The sequence below is a fragment of the Malaclemys terrapin genome, chromosome 11, assembly GCF_027887155.1.
Source record: "Malaclemys terrapin pileata isolate rMalTer1 chromosome 11, rMalTer1.hap1, whole genome shotgun sequence".
Taxonomy (NCBI): domain Eukaryota; kingdom Metazoa; phylum Chordata; order Testudines; family Emydidae; genus Malaclemys; species Malaclemys terrapin.
In genome coordinates, this window is record NC_071515.1 from 65,691,824 (window position 1) to 65,714,984 (window position 23,161).

Genomic DNA, 23,161 nt, shown 5'->3' on the forward strand with positions numbered 1-23,161 from the left:
TTTAGTGAAGAAGATTTGAGACATTTTGATGAGAACTCAATAGCTGTTAAAAACCTATGGTCAGTAACGATTGCTTGATATGAGACAAGTAATTGGGAATGCATCTGTGGGATAGAAATGAGATATAAATACCTGAAGGAATGTCTGTGCCATCTAACAAATGCCCAACATCAGAGATAAAATGTTAATATATGAACTAGGGGTTAAACCACAGTCTGGACCTGTCACCAAGCAATTAGCAATACTGTTTGCTGAGCCTTCTGATTCATGATTTTTAAAACTGCTGTTTGAAGGACAATTGAAAACAACTGAAAAAAATGAAAAAAAGGCAGAAAGCAAGTATCCAAAGATGGACTGGACAGCTGCAACTTTACATCCTCTAATCAATGTCTTTAAAGCAAGCTATTGTAAAGAGCCAAACAAATGTAATGTCTGCACATCGTCATGTTTGGAATGTCTGCAAACATCACACTCGTAAGCAACTATCTCTAGGGCGTAGTAGAGGTCGTCTTTGACTAAAAGTCAAATAAAGATTCCATCCTGCAAACTTAATCAAGTTAACAATCCTTATTCACGCAAGTCATTGTACTGAATACAGTCTCTAAAGTGTAGTCTGATTAGTTGAAAGTCCATATACAGGATTAAATTAGCTGCAATCCTTCCACATTCACTTAAAATGCAGAATCTCTCAGCAGACTGTCGGGAGTAAAACCAAATTATATGTAGAGGCTTGCAACAAATGCTTATCTGTCTAACCTAGATAAAATGAAACCTGCATGAAGGATCTGCATTTCAAATAAGCAGCTCCTTATGTGACCACTTTAATGCATCCCCAAGGTTTCCAGACTAAGATCTGCATTTTGCAAACACTTACACATATGAGTAACCTTACTTATGCAAGTAGTTCCAAACCTTCCAAAGTTCAGTAGTTTTCATTTCTGGGAGTTTTGTTCAGCAAAGTTCCAATTGGATCCTTTCCTCCAAAATTTTTTCATTGTTATGTCTCATCTCAGATTTATTACCACACAAATGAAGGATGGCACCACCTTTTCAATAACAGAGATCACTGCTTAGGAGAAATGTCCTTCCCCAGTCATTTTCCCCATCTCTTCAGATAGTTCCCGTAAGCAAAATTATTTTGTACTATTGCTCTTGTCTTACCACTCTCTCCCTGTGTACGTCTCCCTTTTCTTTCCTACTCTTTTTTATATCCCTTTTCCTCTGAAAATTCTTAGTATAATTTATCCAAAATATTTCTGGAGCAAGATGTTTGCAGTCAAGCAAAAGAATTGGCCAGCCCATTTGTTTACCCTTAGTTAGGGATGGAAACTTGTCAAGAATTAATGACTGGATCTAACAATGGGAAATGTTAAGGCGGCAACCCTGAATCTTTATATAAACCTTGTGAATATGTCAAATCAAATCCTTGTGTAGCTCCCGTCATTTGGAAGGTTACACTAGCATTTTTAATTCTCATCCAACTGAGCCACAGTTTTTCAAAACAAAAACTGAAAAGGGCAAAAATTGAGTTTTGTTCTGCCTCCCACATCAGTAATTTTTATGAGAAGTTATATGTAATAATTGTTCTGAAATTAACATAGTAATAGCTCTGGATAGCGTGATTAATCCACATTATATCAAGATATTATAGGTTGAAAATTATGTTGTGTGTAGCAATTAAGGCTTTTAAGACCCTGCAGCGGTTATTGGTTTATGATGGCAAAGCCACCTGCTGTATAATTCTTGTACTATTTGTGCCACCTACTGGTCAAAGTGCCTGGAGTAATCTTTATTCCAAATTGATAGAATCCATTTTTTGGAAGAGGATGGGGAGCTGAGAAGAAAGAGAACATTATAAGGAAAGGTCACATTGCCCATCACTTGGACCAAGGAGCAGCTGGGAAATCCAGCTGGCCAGTTGGAAAGTGCTGCCTGATAAAGATCCAGGAGCTCATGCACTGGAACTGATAGGCTCTAAAACTTGGCTGGCTGAGCAAGAACTGGCTGGCTCGTGAAGATTCAGGAGATTTGTGAGTTCTGGGAGCCCATCACTAGGGACGGACAGCACACCAGATGGTCAGTAAAGATCCACGGCTCTAGCAGAAGATCGTATTGAAGGCACATCTGTGCCCATTCTCACAATGGTCAGAGTCTAGGAGACCAGATTTCTGAAAGTTTCATGAATTTTAGCACCGTTAGTGGAAAATGCCTGAGTCCTTTCTACACTACCGCTTTCACAGACACTGTCATTGGCGGAGCTACACCTACTGCAAATCTTGGGTCTAAAAAATCCTACTGTAGCCACAGTCTAGGTTTATTTGTTGGCAAGAAGCTGAGCCATGCAGCAGCAGCAGTTTTCCCAATCTCACTTCTGCCGTTGTTGCTGGTCTGACTGGCCTCTCGTGTGGATAGGATGAAGCAGTGATACACTGCCAATAAGGTTTCCCCCAAAATATTTTTCCCTTACAGACCTGCGTCAAACCCCATGTAATAAGGGTGAATGGGGAAGAGAAGACTGAGAGGGGACACAATAACAGTTTTCAAGTACATAAAAGGTTGTTACAAGGAGGTGGGAGAAAAATGGTTCTTCTTAATCTCTGAGGACAGGACAAGAAGCAATGGGCTTAAATTGCAGCAAGGGAGGTTTAGGTTGGACATTAGGAAAAACTTCTGTCAGGGTGGTTAAGCACTGGAATAAATTGCCTAGGGACATTGTGGAATCTCCATCACTGGGGATTTTTAAGAGCAGGTTGGACAAACACCTGTCAGGGATGGTCTAGATAATACTTAGTCCTGCCTTGAGTGTAGGGGACTGGACAAGAAGACCTCTCGAGGTCCCTTCCAGTTCTATGATTCTCTGTGATCACAGAGGTGAATGATGGGGAATATATTCATTTATTTCCTCTACTTGAATTAAACACTTTCAACCAAGGAGGCAATGCCACTTTGCAAACAAGCTTACAGTAAATGCACTTTGTGAGAGAGGTTTATATTTCATTCCTGAAAATATAATACAGTATGTTGTTCATTCTCTGTAATCTGAACTATAGCAGGTGGGGAGGAGTGGAGTTTGGAGTGGATCACTGCGCATGGATGATGGGGGTGTGTAGATGTGTTTGTGGTGTAGGTCACTGTGTGTGGATGATACAGTATGTAGGTGTGTCTGTGGTGTGGGTCGCTGTGTGCGGATGATGGGGTGTGTGTATGGGGAGGTCCTGTGGTGTAGGTTAGGGTTGCCAATTTTGGTTGGACATATTCCTGGAGATTTCGTCACAAGATAATCTTTAATTAAAGGTTAATCTTTAATTCCCGGAGACTCCAGGACAATCCTGGAGGGTTGACAACCCTTGTGTGGGTTGCTGTGTGAGGATAGGGTGGCCAACCCTCCAAGATTGTCCTGGAGTCTCAAGGAATTCATCTTTAATTAAAGATTATGTCATGTGATGAAATCTCCAGGAATACGTCCAGCCAAAATTGGCAACCCTATGCGGGCAGGGGGCGGCTCCAGGCACCAGCGCACCAAGCGCGTGCCTGAGGCGACAAGCTGCAGGGGACGGCGTGCCGGTCACTGTGAGGGTGGCAGTCAGGCTGCCTTCGGGAGGTCCACCGGTCCTGCGGTTTCGGCGGCAATTCGGCGGCGGGTACACCAAAGGCACTGGACCAGCGGACCTCCCGCAGGCATGCCGCTGAAACCATGTTACCAGCGGACTTCCCGAAGGCTGCTTGACTACTGTGCTTGGGGCGGCAAAATACATAGAGCTGCCCCTGTATGCAAGGATGATGCTGTGTGTGCTGTGGGTCGCTGTGCGTGATGAGGTGTATGTAGGTATATCACTGTGCATGGATGATGGGGTGTGTGTAGCCGTGTCTGTGTGTGGATCGCTGTGTGTGGAGGAGGGTGTGTAGAGGTGTTTCCGTGTGGTGGGTCACCGTGCGTGGAGGCAGGGGGGGATGTAGGTGTGTCTGTGGTGTGGATCGCGGTGTGTCTGTGGTGTGGGTCGCTGTATGTGGAGGGTGTGTCTATGGTAGGGTGACCAGATGTCCCGATTTTATAGGGACAGTCCTGCTATTTGGAGCTTTGTTTTATATAGGCACCTATTACCCCCCACCCCGTCCCGATTTTTCATACTTGCTGTCTGGTCACCCTAGTCTATGGTGTGGATCACTGTGCATGGATGATAGGGTGTGTATAGGTGTGTCTATATTGTGGGTTGCTGTGCATGGACACTGTAGGTGTGTCAGTGGTGTGGATGGCTGTGCGTGGATGATAGGGTGTGTCTAGGTGTGTCTGTAGTGTGAGTCACTGTGCATGGAGGGTGTGTGAGTGTAGGTGTGTCTGTGATGTGGGTCACTGTGTGTGGATGATAGGTGTGTCTGTAGTGTGGGTCGCTGTGCATGGAGGGTGTGTGAGTGTAGGTGTGTCAGTGGTGTGGGTCGCTGTGCACAGATGAGGCAGTGTGTATATCCATGATCTGGGGGGTGTTGCTGTGTGCATGTATAGCCGTACATACCCCTTCCCCCAGAATCTGTACTGAAAACTGTATCTTAGTCACCGGTTCACTGAGATTTCCTATGGGTGTGGATCCCATACACGGGGAGAGGGGTGAGCACGTGTCCCATAGGTGGGATCCACACGGTACCTGCACCAGCCCTGGGGAGAAACTGCCCAACTGCCCTTCCCTTGGCAGCACCTCTCCGGGCAGAGGGAGGCGGAGGAGCCCATCCTCCCCCCGTCACCCCACTGTGAGCTCGCCCAGCCCCGGGCAGGGAGCGCGGCAGGGCCGGGCCTGGCAGCCCCCAGAGAAGGGCGGCACGTGCCTGCCGCTGAGCCTCCCCGCCGCGCACGCGCAGTTCCCCGAGCGCAGTATCTCCTCCTGGCCGCTAGAGGCCGCTGCGGGCCGCGCGAGCGGGGGAAGCGGTTCCGGGGCGCCCCGGCGGCTCTGTGCCCGGCCGATGCCCACGTGCGGCGGCGCTGCCGGACTCAGCGATCGGCGCGGGATGGCGGCGGCGGCCGGGAACCTGCCCATGCGGCTGCTCCGCAGGAAGATCCACAAGCGCAACCTCAAGCTGCGGCAGCGCAACCTGGCGCTACAGGGAGCCGGGCCGCCAGGTACCGAGCCGGGCCGGGCCGGGGGGCGAGGCCGGGCCGCCAGGTACCGAGCCGGGCCGGGCCGGGGGGGCGAGGCCGGGCCGCCAGGTACCGAGCCGGGCCGGGCCGGGGGGGCGAGGCCGGGCCGCCAGGTACCGAGCCGGGCCGGGCCGGGGGGCGAGGCCGGGCCGCCAGGTACCGAGCCGGGCCGGGCCGGGGGGGCGAGGCCGGGCCGCCAGGTACCGAGCCGGGCCGGGCCGGGGGGGCGAGGCCGGGCCGCCAGCTGCCGGGCCGGGCCTACTCCCGGAGAGCGCTTTGGGTGGCAGGAGCTGTCCCACTCGGGGTGTGTGTGGGGGGGTGTCTCTGGAGGCCCGGCCCGGCCTCCCACGCAAAGCGCCCGGGGTACCTAGCCGAACGCGCAGCGGCCGAGCCAGGAGCGCCGGGCCCAGGGCAGAGCTCGGGCGGTCCCTGGGCTCTGCCCCGTTTCTCTGCCTAGAGCTCTCGGGGGCCCACGGGAACGCGTGGGGGGCGATATTGTAACTGTAGAACCGGCCCGAGCTCATTATTTGGTGGTTGTGGTAAACGGCAGCGCGGATCCAGGAACAGTTGTGTCCCTGGCCTCGCCTTTTCAAACGTGGCCCCTCCTGGCTAGCACTAGTGATTATGAATGTCCTGCGGAAACACCACCAGCCTCCTTTTCAGGGGTGCGGAGCAGGTCCCCTTGAAGTCATTTGGAGTTGTGTGTGCTCAGCTCCTCGGGAAATGAGGCCCTGATGCTCTCATGTGGGACAGTCAAGAACGGAAGCTCTCTCCATCAGTGGCCACTTTTGAAAATGGAGGTGGTGTTGCAGAGCTAGTTGTCACTGGACTACAAGCTGAAACAGCGACACCAGGTTCTAAACCAGAGAGAACTTTGAACTCGGTCTTCCATGGGTTTAATAAAGCACCTGCCCAACTAGTAATCGCACCATCCTGGAATTGTGAATGGTCAGAGCTTCTGGAATTCTGCAGCTCCTAGTGTATTCTCAGGCATCAAACTACTGACTGTTGTTAATACTATGCATATTACCGCAGAGTTCCAGGTGCTGTGATATTAGCTAGTGACTAATACCATTTCTCTGAACAATTCCAGTATTTTGATTAAACTGTAAATGTTTGGGATTTTTTTTTAAATTTCCTTCCTCTTTTCTATTTTGGATTCTTCTTCTAGCAGAGGCAAGATCTGTGGATCCGTCTGAGGAAACTACGCACAATGTCATTGCTGAAGAATCAGTGGAGGAGCTTAAAGTGAAGAATGTAAAACAACCTCAACTAATAGCTAACGGTGAAGTAGCTGCAGAAGCAAAACATTCTGAGTCGAAGAAGAAGAAGAAAAAAAGGCAAATGATTAACACAGAAGAGGGTATGTCCTCTTCAGTCTTACTTAAAATGTTATCCTCTGAGTTCCACCCTAAGCTGGCAGTAGTGTCTTTGAATAGGCCTACAAAACTCCACTAGTATAACCAACTTCTGCCAGCATTGATCTTGCAGCTATTCCTACGGCTGTCCTGGGAATTTTTGGAAAGTTTAGTGTGATGATTCCTAGGGGTTATATCCAGATGTGACCAATTTTATGTAAACCATATGCTAGAAGACTTCTAGGTACCCCATCTCTCTGTTGCAAGAAGAGTGTTACCCAAAGGTTTGTGATGAATCTCTGAATACTTCACTGTTTAAGAAAGTTTTGAAGGGACAGGTATCTAAATAAACTGTATATGGGCATATGCCTTAGAATTCATCATAATACAAATAAAATCCTAACACATGTAGTTGTAAATGTTAATTAGTCATCACAGGCCCCTCTGTGAAGTAAGATATTAAGCACTTAAATTTGAAATGTATGGAAAGTAAGGAAAAGAGGTCAAGTAGTGTGACAAAGTGGTTAACTTTGTCTAATCTGGGATCAGAACACAGGGATCTTTTAGTGTCCTATGCTTTGTCTACACTGCCTCTCCCACCACTGAGCTATCCCTTACTGTAAACAGAGGTCATACTGGTGAGGTAGTAGGCTGTACCTTCAATACTACAGTTGGCTGGAAGAAAGCTTGCATAGGGACAATAAGGATAGCACTGAACCTGTCCTGAAAACTGGTCTGATGTCTTCTAACGCTTTGTCTACTCTGAGTTAAGGGTGTGATTCCCTTGCTCATGTATACATACATGCAGTAGCGCCATGAGAGCTAGTGCAAGTGTAAATAGCAGTGTAGCCATGGTAGCACAGGTACTGGAGACGTGACTAGGCTGTGCCAAGTATATACCCACTGGTTTCAGCTCAGCTAAGTTACTGTGAATACACAACTGTTTATACTTTTGCTAGCTCTTATTGAGCTACCAGGAGCATGTGTACGTGAGCAGGGGAATCACACCCCTAGCTCATAGTGTTAGACATAACCTTAAAAAAGTCATGATTTTCACAGAACCCACATCAGCTTGAATAACTCATGATCTTTGCTACTGATTTGCCCCCTGAATTTACAACTTAAGTCATCTGTTTCCTATTTTCAAGGCTACAAGTGTTAATTATTTGCAAGGGCAAAGTGCTATGAGGTTCTCAGATGAATAGAACTGCAAAGTAATACTACTCGGAGAAACTGAATATCATAAATATGTTCCTGACCGCAAATGCTACTATAACAGAATATTTTCTCAGGTTAGTTGGTGAAGCCCCACCACATGACACATTTAAAAAAAAAAAAATCAAGCTGGACAAAGCATTAGAAAATATACTTAAGAATTGCACTGAAAGGCCTAATAATTTTCTCTCACCCTACAAAACTCACGCAACAGACTTTGATGAATGATACCTATGGATACACTAGAAAGCTTAGAGCGGTGCAGCTGCATCACTATAAACTCTGTAGTGGAGCTGCTCTAAGCTGGCGGGAGAGAGCTGTCCTGTCAACTTTTAATTAATTAACCCCCAACGAGCAGCTGTCCCTGTGTCAGCGGGAGAAGCCCACCCGCCGACATAGCACTGTCCACGAAGGCGCTTAGGTCAGTGTAATTTAGGTCACTCAGTGGCTTATTCCCACCCCGGAGCGACATGAGCTATACCAACATAAGTAGTAGTGTAGGCATAGCCTCAATGTTTTTGCATCTCATATATGTAGTATTTATAAGTAAAGATTTCAAACACAAATTATTTTTAAATGAAAATGACTCATTTATTCTAGCTGCCCTATCATTTAAGGGAATGAATCAAAGTAATCATTGAGCTTAAAAATGTAGATGTATATTAATAGCTAGTGATTTACATATTGTAACAGACATGTTTTTCCTCTAAATGAGAGAACTATACTCTAATGCATATTAAAGAGTTATCAGTCTACTTGTTGAACAGGGATTCTGCTTTTTCATCTATTCTTAAATAGAGAAAACGTTTTACGTTACATACTCCTCATACAGATGTTAAAATATTTCAGTATTTCCTGTTAAGAAGTGGAACTTTGCTCTGTAGTTGATTTCCAGAGTTAACTGTGTACCTCATGTCTTTCTGTTCAGGAGCACCTCTTCCCAACCTTTTGTAGCACATTTACAACGAGTGTACAGTTAATGTAAACTAATATTTATGTCCTATAGCTATTGCTAAGCTTATGCACTTGCCTGCTTTGCAAAGGAAAGGAAGTAACTTTAAACTTTGTTTTAAATTTTTTTTTCTCTCCTTGGTTGGGAACACACCTTCTGAATATGAACTGATGCAGTGTTGCCTGCCCTAGCTTGTGGGATGACTTCCTGAAACAATTTTTTTTCTCCCTGTGGGTAGATACAAAGCATGAACTAAAATGAAATTCCTGCTATATTGAAATGTGCATGAGTGATTTACGTACTGGGGGAATAAATATCCCATTATCTCTCTTTTTTTTATTATAATGATTGCAAAGAATATATCTAAGTGTGACTTGTTTGGTATGTTCGTTCTCTCAAAAAATAAATTAATTGCAGGTACAGAAACTAAAAAAGCAAAGACTGAAGAACAAGCGTCTGCAGACATGGAAGATGCAAAAGATAGTAAGGATCCTGAAGTGGAAGAAAATAATGAGGATCCTGAAGAGATAGAAGTAATGGATGAAGATGCCGAAGAGCCCAGTTTACCTCTTGGTGTAACAGGTAACTTGTGTCAGAATTTCCATATCTCTGTTTTTCTTTTTGCCTAGAGCCAGAACGCAAGTTCTGAAACTCTTTAAGTACCTAAGTTTGAAAAAAAAATTACTTACTCTAAAGTTAGGTATCTGACTCTAAACAGCCAAATTTGAAAGTTTTTGCAGTAGGTTTTTCTTGTTAACGTTTGGCAAATATCTGATTCTTCTAAGTTGAATGTTAATTTTCATTTGTGAGGGCCTGCTCTTTAAGAGGTTTTTATGTCACGTTTGATTTGTCTTAGTTCCCCTGGTTTTCCTTTTCTTATTAACTTAATGATGAAGTGGTACTAATCTGCATAAGACAAAACTGCTTGTAGTAATCAGATACAGTAACTTGAAACTTAACTTGTTAATTCCTAGATCAATTTAGCCAAGTAGCCAATGAGGGTGGGCAGGTTTTGAAGAAACAAGGTTGAGATGATTGATGAACTGTTTCTCTTCAGGTGCTTTTGAAGACACCTCATTTGCTTCACTGTCTGATCTAGTCAGCGAGAACACGCTGAAAGGAATAACTGATATGGGCTTTACACACATGACAGAAATTCAACATAAAAGTATTAAACCCCTTCTGGAAGGCAGGTAGGAAAGAGATTTGTTGTTGTTGTTGTTTTTTTAATAAAGGAGCATGTGTAATTAAAATTCCACCTCAGTTTTGTCTCCATGTGAAATGTAAACACCTTAAAAGTATTGGGATTGCAATTCCACCCTCGTACACAGCCTTGCTTAGTGACATCTCTGCAACTGCATTAATGAAAAATTCGAATAGAAATGCTCTGAAAGAATGAGGATTTCTGGTCACACATGAAACTATTGAATACTTTTGCAATTTAGTATATATTAGTCCCTAATATTTATAGATTATGTTCTCATTTATTTGTCTATTTAGTCACTTTAATAATTGATGCCCTGCATGACCACTACAGGTTCAGGGACCCGTCCCTGCCCCGCCCAAGGTTTTACAAATAAATAATATTGAACATGTTATTTATATGGTATTTCCATCTTGTGCATGAGTTTATATATGTTTTGTTTCATTGTGTGTGTATATTTTATATAAAAATAAAGGTTTTTAAAAGTATTGGGATACAACCTATTTGGATTGTATGAGTTATGTTGTAATATTTTTTTAGAAAAGTCGTGGTTTTTTTAGTGCTCATGTGTTCTAAGTACTTTATATATGGTCCCCCGTTACCCAAGTACTAGTGTCTTCCACATATTTACGATACTTCCACATAATTCCCAAGTAGAATTAATTTTTCATTTGCTTGCTTTCTTCCCAGCCTTCTGGAGAAAGTTTGTTTGGTTGATAGGCTTATTTGTTTACTTTGTGTGAGTGTCCATGTTGTGCTTGTATGGTTTGTGTGAAGAAATTGAGGGGAAAGCTCAGTAGTAATTAGTTTTACATTTCGTTTTGAAAGTGGGGAGGTGAGTGAGTTCCATAGCCTAAGTCAGGCTTTCTCAAACGGGTCGCCGCTTGCGTAGGGAAAGCCCCGGCGGGCCGGACCGGTTTGTTTACCTGCCCCGTCCGCAGGTCCGGCCGATCCAATGGGAGCTGGTGGAAGCGGCGTGGGCCCATTGGCCCGGAGCAGCGATCGGCCGGACCTGCGGACGGGGCAGGTAAACAAACCGGCCCGGCCCGCCAGGGGCTTTCCCTACACAAGCAGTGACCCCTGTTTGAGAAACCCTGGTGTAAGTCCTACACCTGTTAAAGTTCCATCTCTTGTTCCCATCGAACATAACTAGTGGAATGTCAGTCACGGGGGGAGAGAGAGAGTCTGTAAGCCAATCCCATAGCAAGTTCTGACTGCTCTGGTGACCAAAGTTCTCTGCCTTGATTGGATGGTTCCAGTCACAGTTGGCCAGGGTGGTTTTTGAATGGCTAAACACTTACCATTATCAAACCTTTGAGCTGTTAATTTTTTCTCTACAAAAGTAACTAAAATTTTAAATGTTGCTGACAATGAAAAACTAAATATTTTCTTCCTAATTATGACACCTACAGAGATATTCTAGCAGCTGCAAAAACGGGCAGTGGCAAAACACTTGCATTCCTCATTCCTGCCATAGAGCTCATCTACAAGTTAAGATTCATGCCTAGGAATGGTAAGGCTCTCTCTGTGCTTCTCAATTAAGTTGAAGTTATTCTTAAGGAGAGAGGGAAGGATTACTTGGTTTAATTTTTGCTGAAATGAGCAACTTCTTTTTTAGGAACGGGTGTTCTGATTCTTTCACCTACTCGAGAGCTTGCCATGCAGACTTATGGAGTTCTGAAAGAACTGATGACTCATCATGTTCACACCTATGGCCTGATAATGGGAGGCAGTAATCGATCAGCTGAGGCACAGAAACTTGCAAATGGGATCAACATTATAGTGGCAACACCAGGTAGACTTCTGGACCACATGCAGGTAGGTAAAATATCAGGTAGCCTTATGTATTTACAAAACAAAACAAAAAATCCCACCTCTATGTAGATTCTCTGGCTGACTTTGTGTTCATTAAAATCTTGTAGAACACCCCCGGGTTTATGTTCAAGAACCTGCAGTGTCTGGTAATTGATGAAGCCGATCGCATCCTAGAGGTTGGGTTTGAGGAAGAAATGAAACAGATCATAAAACTTCTGCCAAGTAAGTAAAAATCTGTGTCATTCCTAGAAATCATGTTACCTTCTGAGCAGCATGTTGGTCAAGGAAGGAGAGAACTAGGAGAAAAGGCTTCGGGTATAGTAGTTTTAGTATTGGAACGATTGTCCTACACTGTCTAATGCTTGTTCACACACACACACACACACACACACACATAACCGTCTTAATTCAGTAGTCAGCAGAAACTTGTTATATTTTACCATCTATAGATAGGTCAACTCACCACTGGAGCACCCCCTTATGGCTGGATGTGGGCTAGCAGGCTTTCCTCATACAGCACCCCCTGCTGACAGTCTTTTTTTGCCTGCAGTGCTCTGCTTCTTTTTGCAACTCAAACTTCTGATCAGGTCATATTTAGTCCCATCCCATCAGGGATGATAAAAGTCCAGCAAAAATGAATGTCTGATCCCTCCATCCAGTCCGCCACCCTCAATTCTGGGTCCAGTGGTCCATACATCTTTTTCTCAGGGCTCCCATTAGTCCATATCTCATTTTCAGAGCTTTACACCACCTTACCGGTGGCTGGTAGGGAAACCCAGCCTCTCTCGCAACACTGGGTTCCAATCTAGGGACCCTAGGACAGGCAGTCAAGGTTCACTCCACCATACTCCTTGCTGTCTCCTCCCTGGACTTCTTCCTACTAAGCCCTACTGTGGACTTTCTCCTCACCTTACAAAATGCTTCCTATTTCCTACAAGTCTTGTCACTCCCTACTATCAGGACAGAGACAGCAGCATTTCTCCCTGCAGTCCCCTTCTGCTCCAAACTTCCTCTCTTTATAGAACCCAGCTGGTTTAATAATTAATTAAGGTTGACCCATCCCCCTTGTGTAACCAGGTGGGTTAATTGGACTCAGAACCACATTAACCCTTTCATCACCTGTGTGGGGTAGGCACTCCATCAGACCATCATTTATCTGAAGGACAGGCTTTTCCTGGGCACCTTAAAGAAATAATATAGCCCATAGAAGTTAACATAAGAGGTGTCTTTCATTTTTATCTAGGGCATCTTTCTGCCAATGCAGGCTTGTTCTCTACCATACAGTATTTTCTGACACAGTTTAAATGTCGCATGCTAAAAGGTTTCCATCCCTTCACTTGGGAGTCTCCTACACATATTCAGAGACTATACTTCAGGAAGTTTATCCTGATCCTTACCTGATTTTTTTTCTTTCCCTTTTCTAAATTTCATCCTATTACTCCTTGTATTGCTCTTTTATAGCAGGCAGTCTTTCTCTGAACCACTGAAGAACTCTTTCATCTTAGAAACAGAGGAAAACATGCAACAAGTGCATTGTAGTAAATATGCAGTCTGATTTATTTAAGAGTAGTAGCAACTTAATATGCAGTATGTAAAACCAAACAACAAAAGACGAGTAGAATAGCCACTCATACTGATAACTAGAGAGGCTAAAACTATAGGGAATCAATTTTGTTATTGTTCTTTGCATCGTAAGTAAAAGGGATTGTGCTTGATTTCCTCCCTAACCCCCATACATTTAGACAAGAGTGAAATATTGCAGGATCAGTGTCTATGTTTGTATACGGCAATGGGAGCCAGGCAGGCAGCCCCTTGCACCTGTGCACAGTCCCAGTGAGGTCAGCAAGGCTCAGCATAGGGGTTGTCCCACACAGCAAAAGTAATGTGTGTACACATGTAATGTATGGTGGTATGGTATAACCTCTGTACCATGAAATTAAATTAAAAGGTAAAACTGATAAAATAAATACTTTTTTGCGTAACGTATTAGTTACCTTGTTGCAATGAATTTCAGAAGTTTTTTTTGAGGATACAAAAAAGTATTTGATATTTATATGAATGAAAAAATATGCAGTTATACGGGCTAGAATTAAAATCTGATTTGGTCTGATTGCTATTTTCTGTGTAAACAGCAGTGCAAATTAATATTAACCTGCCCCTGAAGGGAAAGGACTGCTTAGGGTTTATAGGTATTAAATGTTTTTTAAAACAAGCATTGCTTTGTAGGTCATGAGTACTACATAGTGTAAATTACATTGATAGTGGTTGTAGTAGAGACAGACATGATATAGTAAAACCTATATTTGCCCACCCACTGAGGAAAACAGGCAAAACACACACCAGGAGCCCCGCAACTGCATCTTGTGTCTCTGCTATTTGCATAATCCTCTGCAAAAGTGAGATTATTTTTTGTGAATTATTTCAGAGCGCAGACAGACCATGCTTTTTTCTGCTACACAAACCCGAAAGGTTGAAGACCTGGCTAAGATATCGCTGAAAAAGGAGCCACTGTATGTTGGGGTTGATGATAACAAAGAAACAGCAACAGTAGATGGTCTTGAACAGGTAAAGTTAAGCAGATATACTAGTAAAAATAGATGTAATATGTGCACAAACTACTTTTAAACATTGATTTTTATGTGCATTCTATAAATGTAAAGTATAGTCTTAAAGTTAAGGTGGCCTTTGGTCATCCTGGTTGGACAACTGCTAGTAGATTGATTAAATCTCTCTGGCATTAGCCACTTATAAGGAATTATTTACATTTAGTAGATGTTGCAAGATAAGCAATACCAACAGCTTTGGAATTAGAGCTTCAATTCACAATCTCTTCAATATTGTGAGGTGAGGAGGGCTGCTGCAGAATTACAGGTTGTTACATCACCTTTCCATAGATGCCAAAGACTGGATCAGTAGCAGAATTTCTTTTTAAATAATGTGCTTTGAAAAAAGTTCTGAATTTTAAGGACCCAGGAGATGGATAGATATTGTAAGGTGTGTTGTTTACAGTGATAAAAAAAATCTTGGAACATCTTTGTTGTTGTATAAATAACATAACTTCTACTCATCAATAATTCCCTAGTATGCGTCTCTTCATTAGATAATTTATTAAGTGTACTATATGGATGTCAGTTCCCAAGAAGGTGAGACTGGGAAAAAGGGAACATAGGTGTCTGAAAGTTTTGTTTAATATTGCTGTAGAACCAAAGACTTAAACTGTATGTTTTAAAGCTCTATTTGTTTGCACTGACTTAATTGAGTTATTTGAAACAAAAGCATATTTCATACATGTTTTAAATAACTGGCCTTGAATGATTTCCAGGGATATGTAGTGTGTCCATCCGAAAAAAGGTTCCTTCTGCTCTTCACATTCCTCAAGAAGAATCGGAAGAAAAAGCTGATGGTATTTTTCTCGTCATGTATGTCTGTGAAATACCACTATGAACTACTCAACTATATCGACTTGCCAGTCATGGCCATTCATGTAAGTATTTTCTTAAGTTAACCCTTTCAAACCAGCTTTCTCTTAAAGCTGTCTTTTAAATATGCACCTGAAGAACAAGGTTTCTGTCACTGAGATGGAGTTGTGTGTTAAAAGGGCATTTTCCATCAAACATCAAGTTTAGAGATTCCAAGTTTGCTCACTGAAAATGATTTCATCACGCTTCCGTGTTGTGGAGGTAGTGGAGCTTTTCATTGTCTATGTGGAAATTAATGTTACTATTGTTTTTTTAGTTTAGCATTAGTCTTTGCTTAATAGTCTCCCCTTTACTAAGCAAGCCACCTGGGCAGGTATTTATATTTGGTAGAATTAGCAAAAAGGAAACAATAATTCTTTTTTGCCACACACTTCAGGCATCTCTTCAGTTGGTAACTGTTTTTTAAATGTTGACCTCCATTGCGTCTCCACTTGGATACGTGTTTTTATTTTGTTATATTATCACAACTGCAGCCATAAATAGTTGGGAATATGAACTAATTGTATATTTGATTTAAGGTGATAAATACCTTATGAAACAAACATAATTGAGTTGTTAACTCACCTCAGTGTGTTTTGTTTGTTTTGGGGTTTTTTTTGGTCCTACTAAGGTCTTTGTGCTGCATTCTGAATGGAAGTGCTAAATCGGGGGTGAGGAGGAAGGAATCTTACCGTTCTTCTATTTCTCTATAATCTTGCAAGTGTTACTGTTTTACTCTCTGATCCTTCAATTAGGCATATCCTTAACTTTAAGCCTTTGAATTAGTCCCATTGCATTGTGTGTTCGGAGGATTGAGCACTTATTGCTTTAGAATGTACAATGTAACCTCCTCCAAAGTAGCATTTATGTTGCTCTATGGTGTATATCAGCCTGCTTTGTTTATGCACTATGAAAATGGTTCTGCTTTTAAAAGCCGTGGATGTGTGGGTATGTATGAGTCGGATAGATGGAAAGATGCTTTAACACATTGCTTTAAATCTTCTTAGTAACCACACAGTGTCTGAGAATATATTTCTTGTGTATATGTAAAGCTATAATTCTGAAGGCTGATTTGCAGAATTTTTTCGTTGTTAACTAATTCAATCCTGAATATGTTTTCTCCTAGGGCAAGCAGAAACAAACTAAACGGACCACCACTTTTTTCCAGTTCTGTAATGCAGATTCTGGAATATTGTTGTGCACTGATGTAGCTGCCAGAGGACTGGATATTCCTGAAGTTGATTGGATTGTCCAGTATGACCCTCCAGATGACCCAAAGGTAACTTGTCTCCTGCAAATGCTTCTGATTTGTCTTTAACGTTCCACACTTTTGGAGAAAGTATGGACTTAATTACCCTTCTACAGAAAACTGTTAAGGCTCAGGCAGGGTTTGCATCAAACAACTGACTTTCTATTGTTGTTCCTGGAAAATGCTTGATTTTACAGTTCATGTGCTGAATGCACCACTTATTTGAAGCATTCAGCATGCTTTTAAAATGATTGCCTGTTGGAAAAAATTGTGTGTACTTAGACTTTTAGTTTAGTTAATTTTAAAAATGAGTCAAAAGAATTATAAGGTTGCATCCTTGACCTTAAAGTCCCCCTGACAATTTTTGTGATTTTTTCCAGTTTAGTTTTTCTTCCTGTTACTATGTGAAAGACCCATACAAACAACTGCACAAAGAAATAAAACTGAAAAAAAAAAAAAAGTTAGTTACAGTAATCATAGATGTTGGCTATAACAATAAGTAAAATATTTTCAAATGGATTTTTTTTAACTGAGTGTCTCTCTTCATCAAACCTAGTGCTTCAGGTTTGCAGCCCTTGGTTTCTTTATCAGTAGATTTCAATGTGATGAGCAGAATTTACATCATTATGGATGAGAGACTCCATAGCTGCATTACTATTAAGTTTGTTTTTCTGTTAGGCTGTTCACATTTGCAAGAGTCAAAAGCAGATCCCATTGACCCAGGACCATGGAAATATTTATTTTGCATAGTTTTAAATGTTGAGTTTGACCATCATCTGCACTGATATTAGCATATTCTGGAGATAGTAATAGTGTTAATTTTAAAGAAATTACTTGGTGTAAGAATTTTTATTTCAAATTATTACACTTTTAACTATTCTTTTTCCAAAAAGGAATACATTCATCGTGTTGGTAGAACTGCCAGAGGTATAAATGGCAGAGGACATGCTCTACTCATTTTACGACCAGAAGAATTGGGTTTCCTTCGTTACCTAAAGCAAGCCAGGGTAAAGTCGTGTATAGTATTTTACTATGCTGCTGGAATTTTTTGATGTAGAAACTGTAATGATTAATCAAGTGTTTCAGTATTTTAACCAAAACCCATTTTATTGCTTAGAAAATGTTTAACTGAATAATTTAATAGAAATGCAAGGTGGCCACCGCAATAGAAACTAAATAATCATTTAAATTCCAGTGTAGCTGGAATCACTTGACAATGCAGCTTTACGATGTGCTGTAAAAGGGAAAAAATGTTTCTGAGAGTCCTCTACCAAAGCCACTAGGTACGTGGTGCTACAAGGAAGACACAACCCTAGTAATATATTTTTAAAAGTCTGTATTTTAAGAAATGGCAGGAAAAAAATCACAAGTTTCAGTCAGTAGTATATCAAAAGGCAGGACAGCTGCTAAACTTACCAATTCCTTATTTGTTTTCCCAGCCCTGAGTCACTGCCACATTTCATTACCATAAAGGAGAAATGTCCCTTCAATGAGAAGAACATTAGTGTAAATATTGCTGCTAATGATGTGCTCTGATTAAAAACCTGATATTTCTATAGCAGCAGGAAAGAGACTGAAATGCCTTCAAAATACCTATCTCAAGCCTTTATTCATATAGAAAAAGTGGTTCACTTTTTTCCATCGTTTTCAAGTTCAGAACCTGACTGTGGAAAACCCACTGTTCTCACCCTGGTGATAGAATGCTTTGCAGCAAAAAGCCCTGCAAAAATACTTACTGGAACTTTTAAAGGACATTATTTGAATAATGAAAAGAAGTCAACTATCTGCATATTCTTAACTTGCCGTCCTTTAGAACTTGTTTACATTAGAACATTTTGCTATTTTAATTATACCAGTATAATTAAAGTGGCAAAACCACATAGTCTGGACCACAATGATATGGATATAAAAGTGTTTATACTGGTATAAGATATTATACTAGTGTAACTGTGTCCACACTAGGGCATATTAACAGTATTAAAGTTATACACCTCTATCCCGATATAACGCGACCCGATATAACACGAATTCGGATATAACGCAGTAAAGCAGCGCTCGGGGGGGGGCTGCGCATGCCAGTGGAGCAAAGCAAGTTCAGTATAACACGGTTTCACCTATAATGTGGTAAGTTTTTTGGCTCCCAAGGACAGTGTTATAGCTATACAAGTATCACTTTTTCTAGTGTAGATGGGGCCTTAGTTACCATTTTCTACCAAGTAACTTTTACTTATACCTTCTTGTTTAGGCTATATAATACTGTGTAAGAGTTATCTAAACACCACTTTTTTTTTTTTCTTTGTAGGTACCATTAAGTGAATTTGAATTTTCCTGGTCCAAAATTTCAGACATCCAGTCTCAGGTATAAAGTTATTTCATATTAGTTCTCTGAATTTTTACATGAAAATGATTATAGGTATAGACTAGCCTGCTCTTACAAAGCAATTGAAGGTTTAAAGAAATTGTGGAAATGTGCTTACATGATTTGAAAGATTCCTCTAGATATTTGCTCTTAAGTGCTAAGCCCTCATGTCATTACAGCTATCCATGACTTTATTATGACACCATGTTATAATTTCAGATACATTGTTTCGTTTGAAGTATCAAATTCTGCCCTCATAACGTACAGGTCACCTGTCATTGATTTCAGTGAGAATGAACATATGCCTGTTTAGAAACAGGTCTTTTTCTTTTTTTTAAATATGACAGTTTAATTTGCCATAGTAATTTTAAGCATATCTTTGATTTTATGAATAGAGGTTTATATTTGTGGATAAAGTGTGTGTACCTAGCACAATAAATGTAGGGTGTTTTTCCCTTACTGAATAACTGTACGTGTTCCATTTACTTTTCAGTAATGGAATACTTCATAAAAGGATTACTCTGTATCTCTACAGGAACAGGAAAATCTAGAAATGACATTTGTAAATTCTATAATGCATAGTAGGAACCTGTTTAACTGGCCTGATTTACATGCTACCATAATCCAGTGGAAGATAGATCTGTTTAATGTTCAGCTATAAGGTGATGAGCATGGAGTAGGAATCCAAGTAGACTAGAATAGGCATTTTTTGTAAATGTGGGAAGAATTCCATGTTATACGTACATACATTCAGTAATAAAAATGACTAATTTGAATTACATTTTAGAAAAAAAAAAGATTTTAAAATTTGGAGTGAGCTGTTTTTCAGTTAATACATAAATGTTGGTTTTATGCAATAATTTTTCTATAAATATGATTTTTCAATTGGCTTGAAATCCTGACTCAGCAAGATCATGGTTTAACTTAGAGTGTCAGAACTGATGGGCTCACCGTTCAGTTTGTGTTCTGCTTAAGTTGAGTTGAATTTCAGAGAGAGACTCTGTTTATTTTTCAGAAGTTGTCACTTTTGATTCTAAATGCAGAAACTAGTGAAGCAGTGTATTTGGGCACTGGCGGTTTTTTGGTCTATTATTTTTGAGGAATTTTGCCGTCTTTTGTGAATATTTGTTGTTAGTTTGTACATGGAGAACAATAAGTCTTGTCAATTCTAAATAATAAAAACCTTCAATTTAAGGAGAAAATTCAGATGTGCATCAAGGGAGAAGCTAACATTGTCTGTTTTAGTGGTAGAATCTAGCAACATATGCATATCTTCGTAGGCCACCTTTGTCCATTAATTCCAAGCTCCCTAGTTTGTTTGTACCATCTAAATATAGCTATAAAGTTAAGCTAAAGAGAATGCATTCAGACAGTGTAACTCATTATTTTTGCAATACTTTTTAAGATTACTTTTTGAGGCTATGTAATGTAATTCAATTTGTTTTTTCCCCTCTGATTTATAAAGACACATTGAACTATTACAGTGAAATACAAATTTATCAATTTTTCTGAAGTGAATATTATGGTTAATGTACTCATTGTAAATTACAAGCAAAATGAGTTATTTGCTGTATAATTTATAAACTGGTTACAGCCATAATTGGATACAATTGTCTTGCCTTTCTTTTTCCAGCTTGAAAAATTGATTGAGAAGAACTATTTCCTTCACAAGTCAGCCCAGGAAGCATACAAAGCATACATTAGAGCTTATGACTCCCATTCTCTGAAACAGATCTATAACGTCAATAACTTGGATCTACCCAAAGTTTCCCTTTCGTTTGGTTTCAAAGTCCCTCCGTTTGTTGATCTCAGTATCCTTTTATCGCAATGTGTCAAAACTAATTTATCTATCTGCTTAACATTTCTAATATGCACATCACTGAAGTATCCAAGTGCAAATGATAGTTTTACTATTAATTATCTAAGCATGTCCTAACCCTAAGAGAATAGTTTTATAGAAGAAGTTAACCAGTTATTTGCCAGTTTTAATATTTGTTCATGACTATGTATGTATGGCAGGGCAAGAATAACAGCATTTTAATTTTTGCATATATAGTGGATCTGGGAATATTACATGTATATTCTTGAGAGTAATTTCCTCTTTTACTAATGTGGGGTTTGCACAATGAGATACATTCTTCAGTGTAATGGTTGTGGCATATTGTCCTGGGGAAAGAAAAATATAGAGACTGCTCAAATTGTTTCAGAACTACTGGTGGTAAAGGCTGACCCATTTATAGCTTTAGTGCAGTGCATTGTGTGAGAAGGAACAGAGTTAAACAGTTTGAAAGAAGGAAAAATAGAAAACAATCAAAGGAATAACAAACACTTGGTGAGTTTTTAGTTTGACAGGTTTTCTCCACCCTTGCATCCACTAAGTTTTTGCTCTGTAAAATGCCAGGCACACTATTATTCTTTTCCCCTGAAAGCATCCCACCATACTGAAAAATGTGACAGTTAAGTTAGTTTAATGTTTATTGTCTGTATTCCTTAACCAAAAATTCTTAGATGTGAACAGCAGCCAAGGTAGAAGATTGCAAAAAAGAGGCGGAGGTGGAGGATTTGGTTACCAGAAATCCAAGAATGTCCACAAATCCAAAATCTTCAAACACGTTAACAAGAAAAAGTCAGACAGCCGGCAGTTTTCTCGTTGAAGCTGTCCATTGAAATGACTTTTGTCATTAAAATAGACTCTCTCTTGGTGAAAATAATCTTACAGATATTTCCTTTGCAAATTGCTCCGGTTTAAGCTGTGCTCTGTTTAAATTTTAAAATTTTACATTTGGTTTCTGGCCATATATTATAACTCATTTCAAAAGCATGTACGCAGGAGAAAACAGACTGAGAAAACTAAGTAGTTTGGGAAACTTTCGTCGCAAAGGAGAGGATAGCTGGATGTAACCTTTTTTACTATAAATAAGTTAAACAAATCATTCCTGAAAATAGAACATATTTTTCAGTGTTTTTTTCTGTAAGATATTCTCCCTTCCTTCCTCACTCCACCGTCTAAGCACCCATCAAAAAAGGCAATTCTGAATACAGTATGGTTGTGCATAGCAAGAGTCCTTCAGAGTATTCAGAAATTAAAGGGGATGGCAGGTCGCTGAGACTATTTTTACAGCACAAAATAAAAGATCCTTGTTTACTTGGGTCACTGGACTTCTTTATAAAGCTACAAAACTCATTGCTTTTTCTAGTAAATACGATGAAGAATATGAAAATTCTTGACGAGCAGAGAATTTCTATGAGCATAATGTGTTTTTAAACCATCAAGGAAAACACTTTGGTCTGTGTATCAAAGAGTACAAAGGCAAGACTACAAAAGCAAAATTAATAGTATATATTATGTGACATGCTTGAACTGCTTTTTGATATTATGTTAATATGCTAATTTATATTCCAGAGGAGCAATCTGTTTGCTTCAGCATCTTCTCTCAAATTTAAATTTAACCATCTCATATAATTTCTAAAATATATTCAGTTAAAACAAGAATATGCAAATAAAATGATACACCTTAACTTAATTTATAGTATCCTTTATGAAGAGGGTACAACAAGAACTGTTGCAACTATATTTTGTAAGTGTATTACTTTTTAGTAGCCATTCCTTGGATCAGTAGTGAGTAAAGCCAAAGATATAGTCACAGAATTGAGTGAATGCAGCACAGTGTATGTAAGATTTGGAAAGGTGAAATAGGGTGTAAATATAGGGAGATCTTGGAATGAGAAGTGGAAAAGACAGAAAATACAGGGTAAGATACAGAATACACATTGGGAAGGATGAGGTGGGGAAGGGTAAGAAACCATTATGGTTGTAAGAAAGAGCGAGGGCAGTAAATTGATTGACAGTATTACAATTAAATACTTTGCACAGTGGACAATACACAACCAACTTAGTCCTTTAAATTGCAGAGTATGGCAGGGCATGTATTTTCACTCTGGTGGATAGATTTAATCATTGGGCTAATTTTTCATGTTTCTCCCCAATATCACTGCCCTGGTAGATAAGTAGTATTCTCATAAGACCACTGTGAAGTAGGGAAATAGCATTAGCCCTCTTTCAAAGATGCTAAGTGACTTGCCCACCTTGCTAGGGTAAGTCAGTAAAAAAAAAAAAATCAGAACCACAGAATCCTGATTCCATAATCCTGCAGCATCTCTCTCTGTGTAGCAGCTCAAATTTCATTTTACCCTCCCCACCACTCCCAAAATGAGGTAGGAATTTCCCTGACATGCCGTTTTCAAATCTTAATACTGACTGTATAAAAGTGAACAGATTGTGAATGTGTTAATTTGAATATAGTTAATTCACTAAAACAGGCAATATGTTTTTAAATCAGCAAGTCAGACGTAAAAGTGAAAGACTGTATAGGAAGGCTTGACTCCTTTGTTTTATGGAGGGAACTGATTAGTTTTGAGAGAA

At 40.5% G+C, this 23,161-nt stretch overlaps 1 protein-coding gene across 2 annotated transcripts; it reads left to right on the forward strand.

The window, feature by feature from the left end:
• The first annotated feature begins 4,939 nt into the window (after positions 1-4,939).
• Positions 4,940-21,888, forward strand: DDX18 (DEAD-box helicase 18). Of its 2 annotated transcripts, none has more exons than XM_054044007.1 (14): positions 4,940-5,110; positions 6,300-6,491; positions 9,071-9,235; positions 9,711-9,846; positions 11,270-11,370; positions 11,476-11,675; positions 11,780-11,894; positions 14,098-14,237; positions 14,995-15,156; positions 16,257-16,409; positions 17,273-17,386; positions 18,682-18,738; positions 20,372-20,549; positions 21,247-21,888. In XM_054044007.1, exons 1-14 carry the CDS (start codon positions 4,954-4,956, stop codon positions 21,390-21,392), a joined length of 2,016 nt encoding a protein of 671 aa, XP_053899982.1. In that variant the 5' UTR covers positions 4,940-4,953; the 3' UTR covers positions 21,393-21,888. The 2 variants fall into 2 exon arrangements, with proteins under 2 accessions (XP_053899982.1, XP_053899983.1); XM_054044008.1 differs by having other exon boundaries at positions 6,303-6,491.
• The last annotated feature ends 1,273 nt before the right edge of the window (positions 21,889-23,161 follow it).

Coding starts and splice junctions, on each gene's coding strand:
- DDX18 (XM_054044007.1), top strand. CDS start 4,954: ATGCCCACGTGCGGCGGCGCTGCCGGACTCAGCGATCGGCGCGGGATG. Junction 11,676..11,779: donor GACTTCTGGACCACATGCAG/GTAGGTAAAATA, acceptor AAAATCTTGTAG/AACACCCCCGGGTTTATGTT. Junction 20,550..21,246: donor CCCTCCGTTTGTTGATCTCA/GTATCCTTTTAT, acceptor AAAAATTCTTAG/ATGTGAACAGCAGCCAAGGT.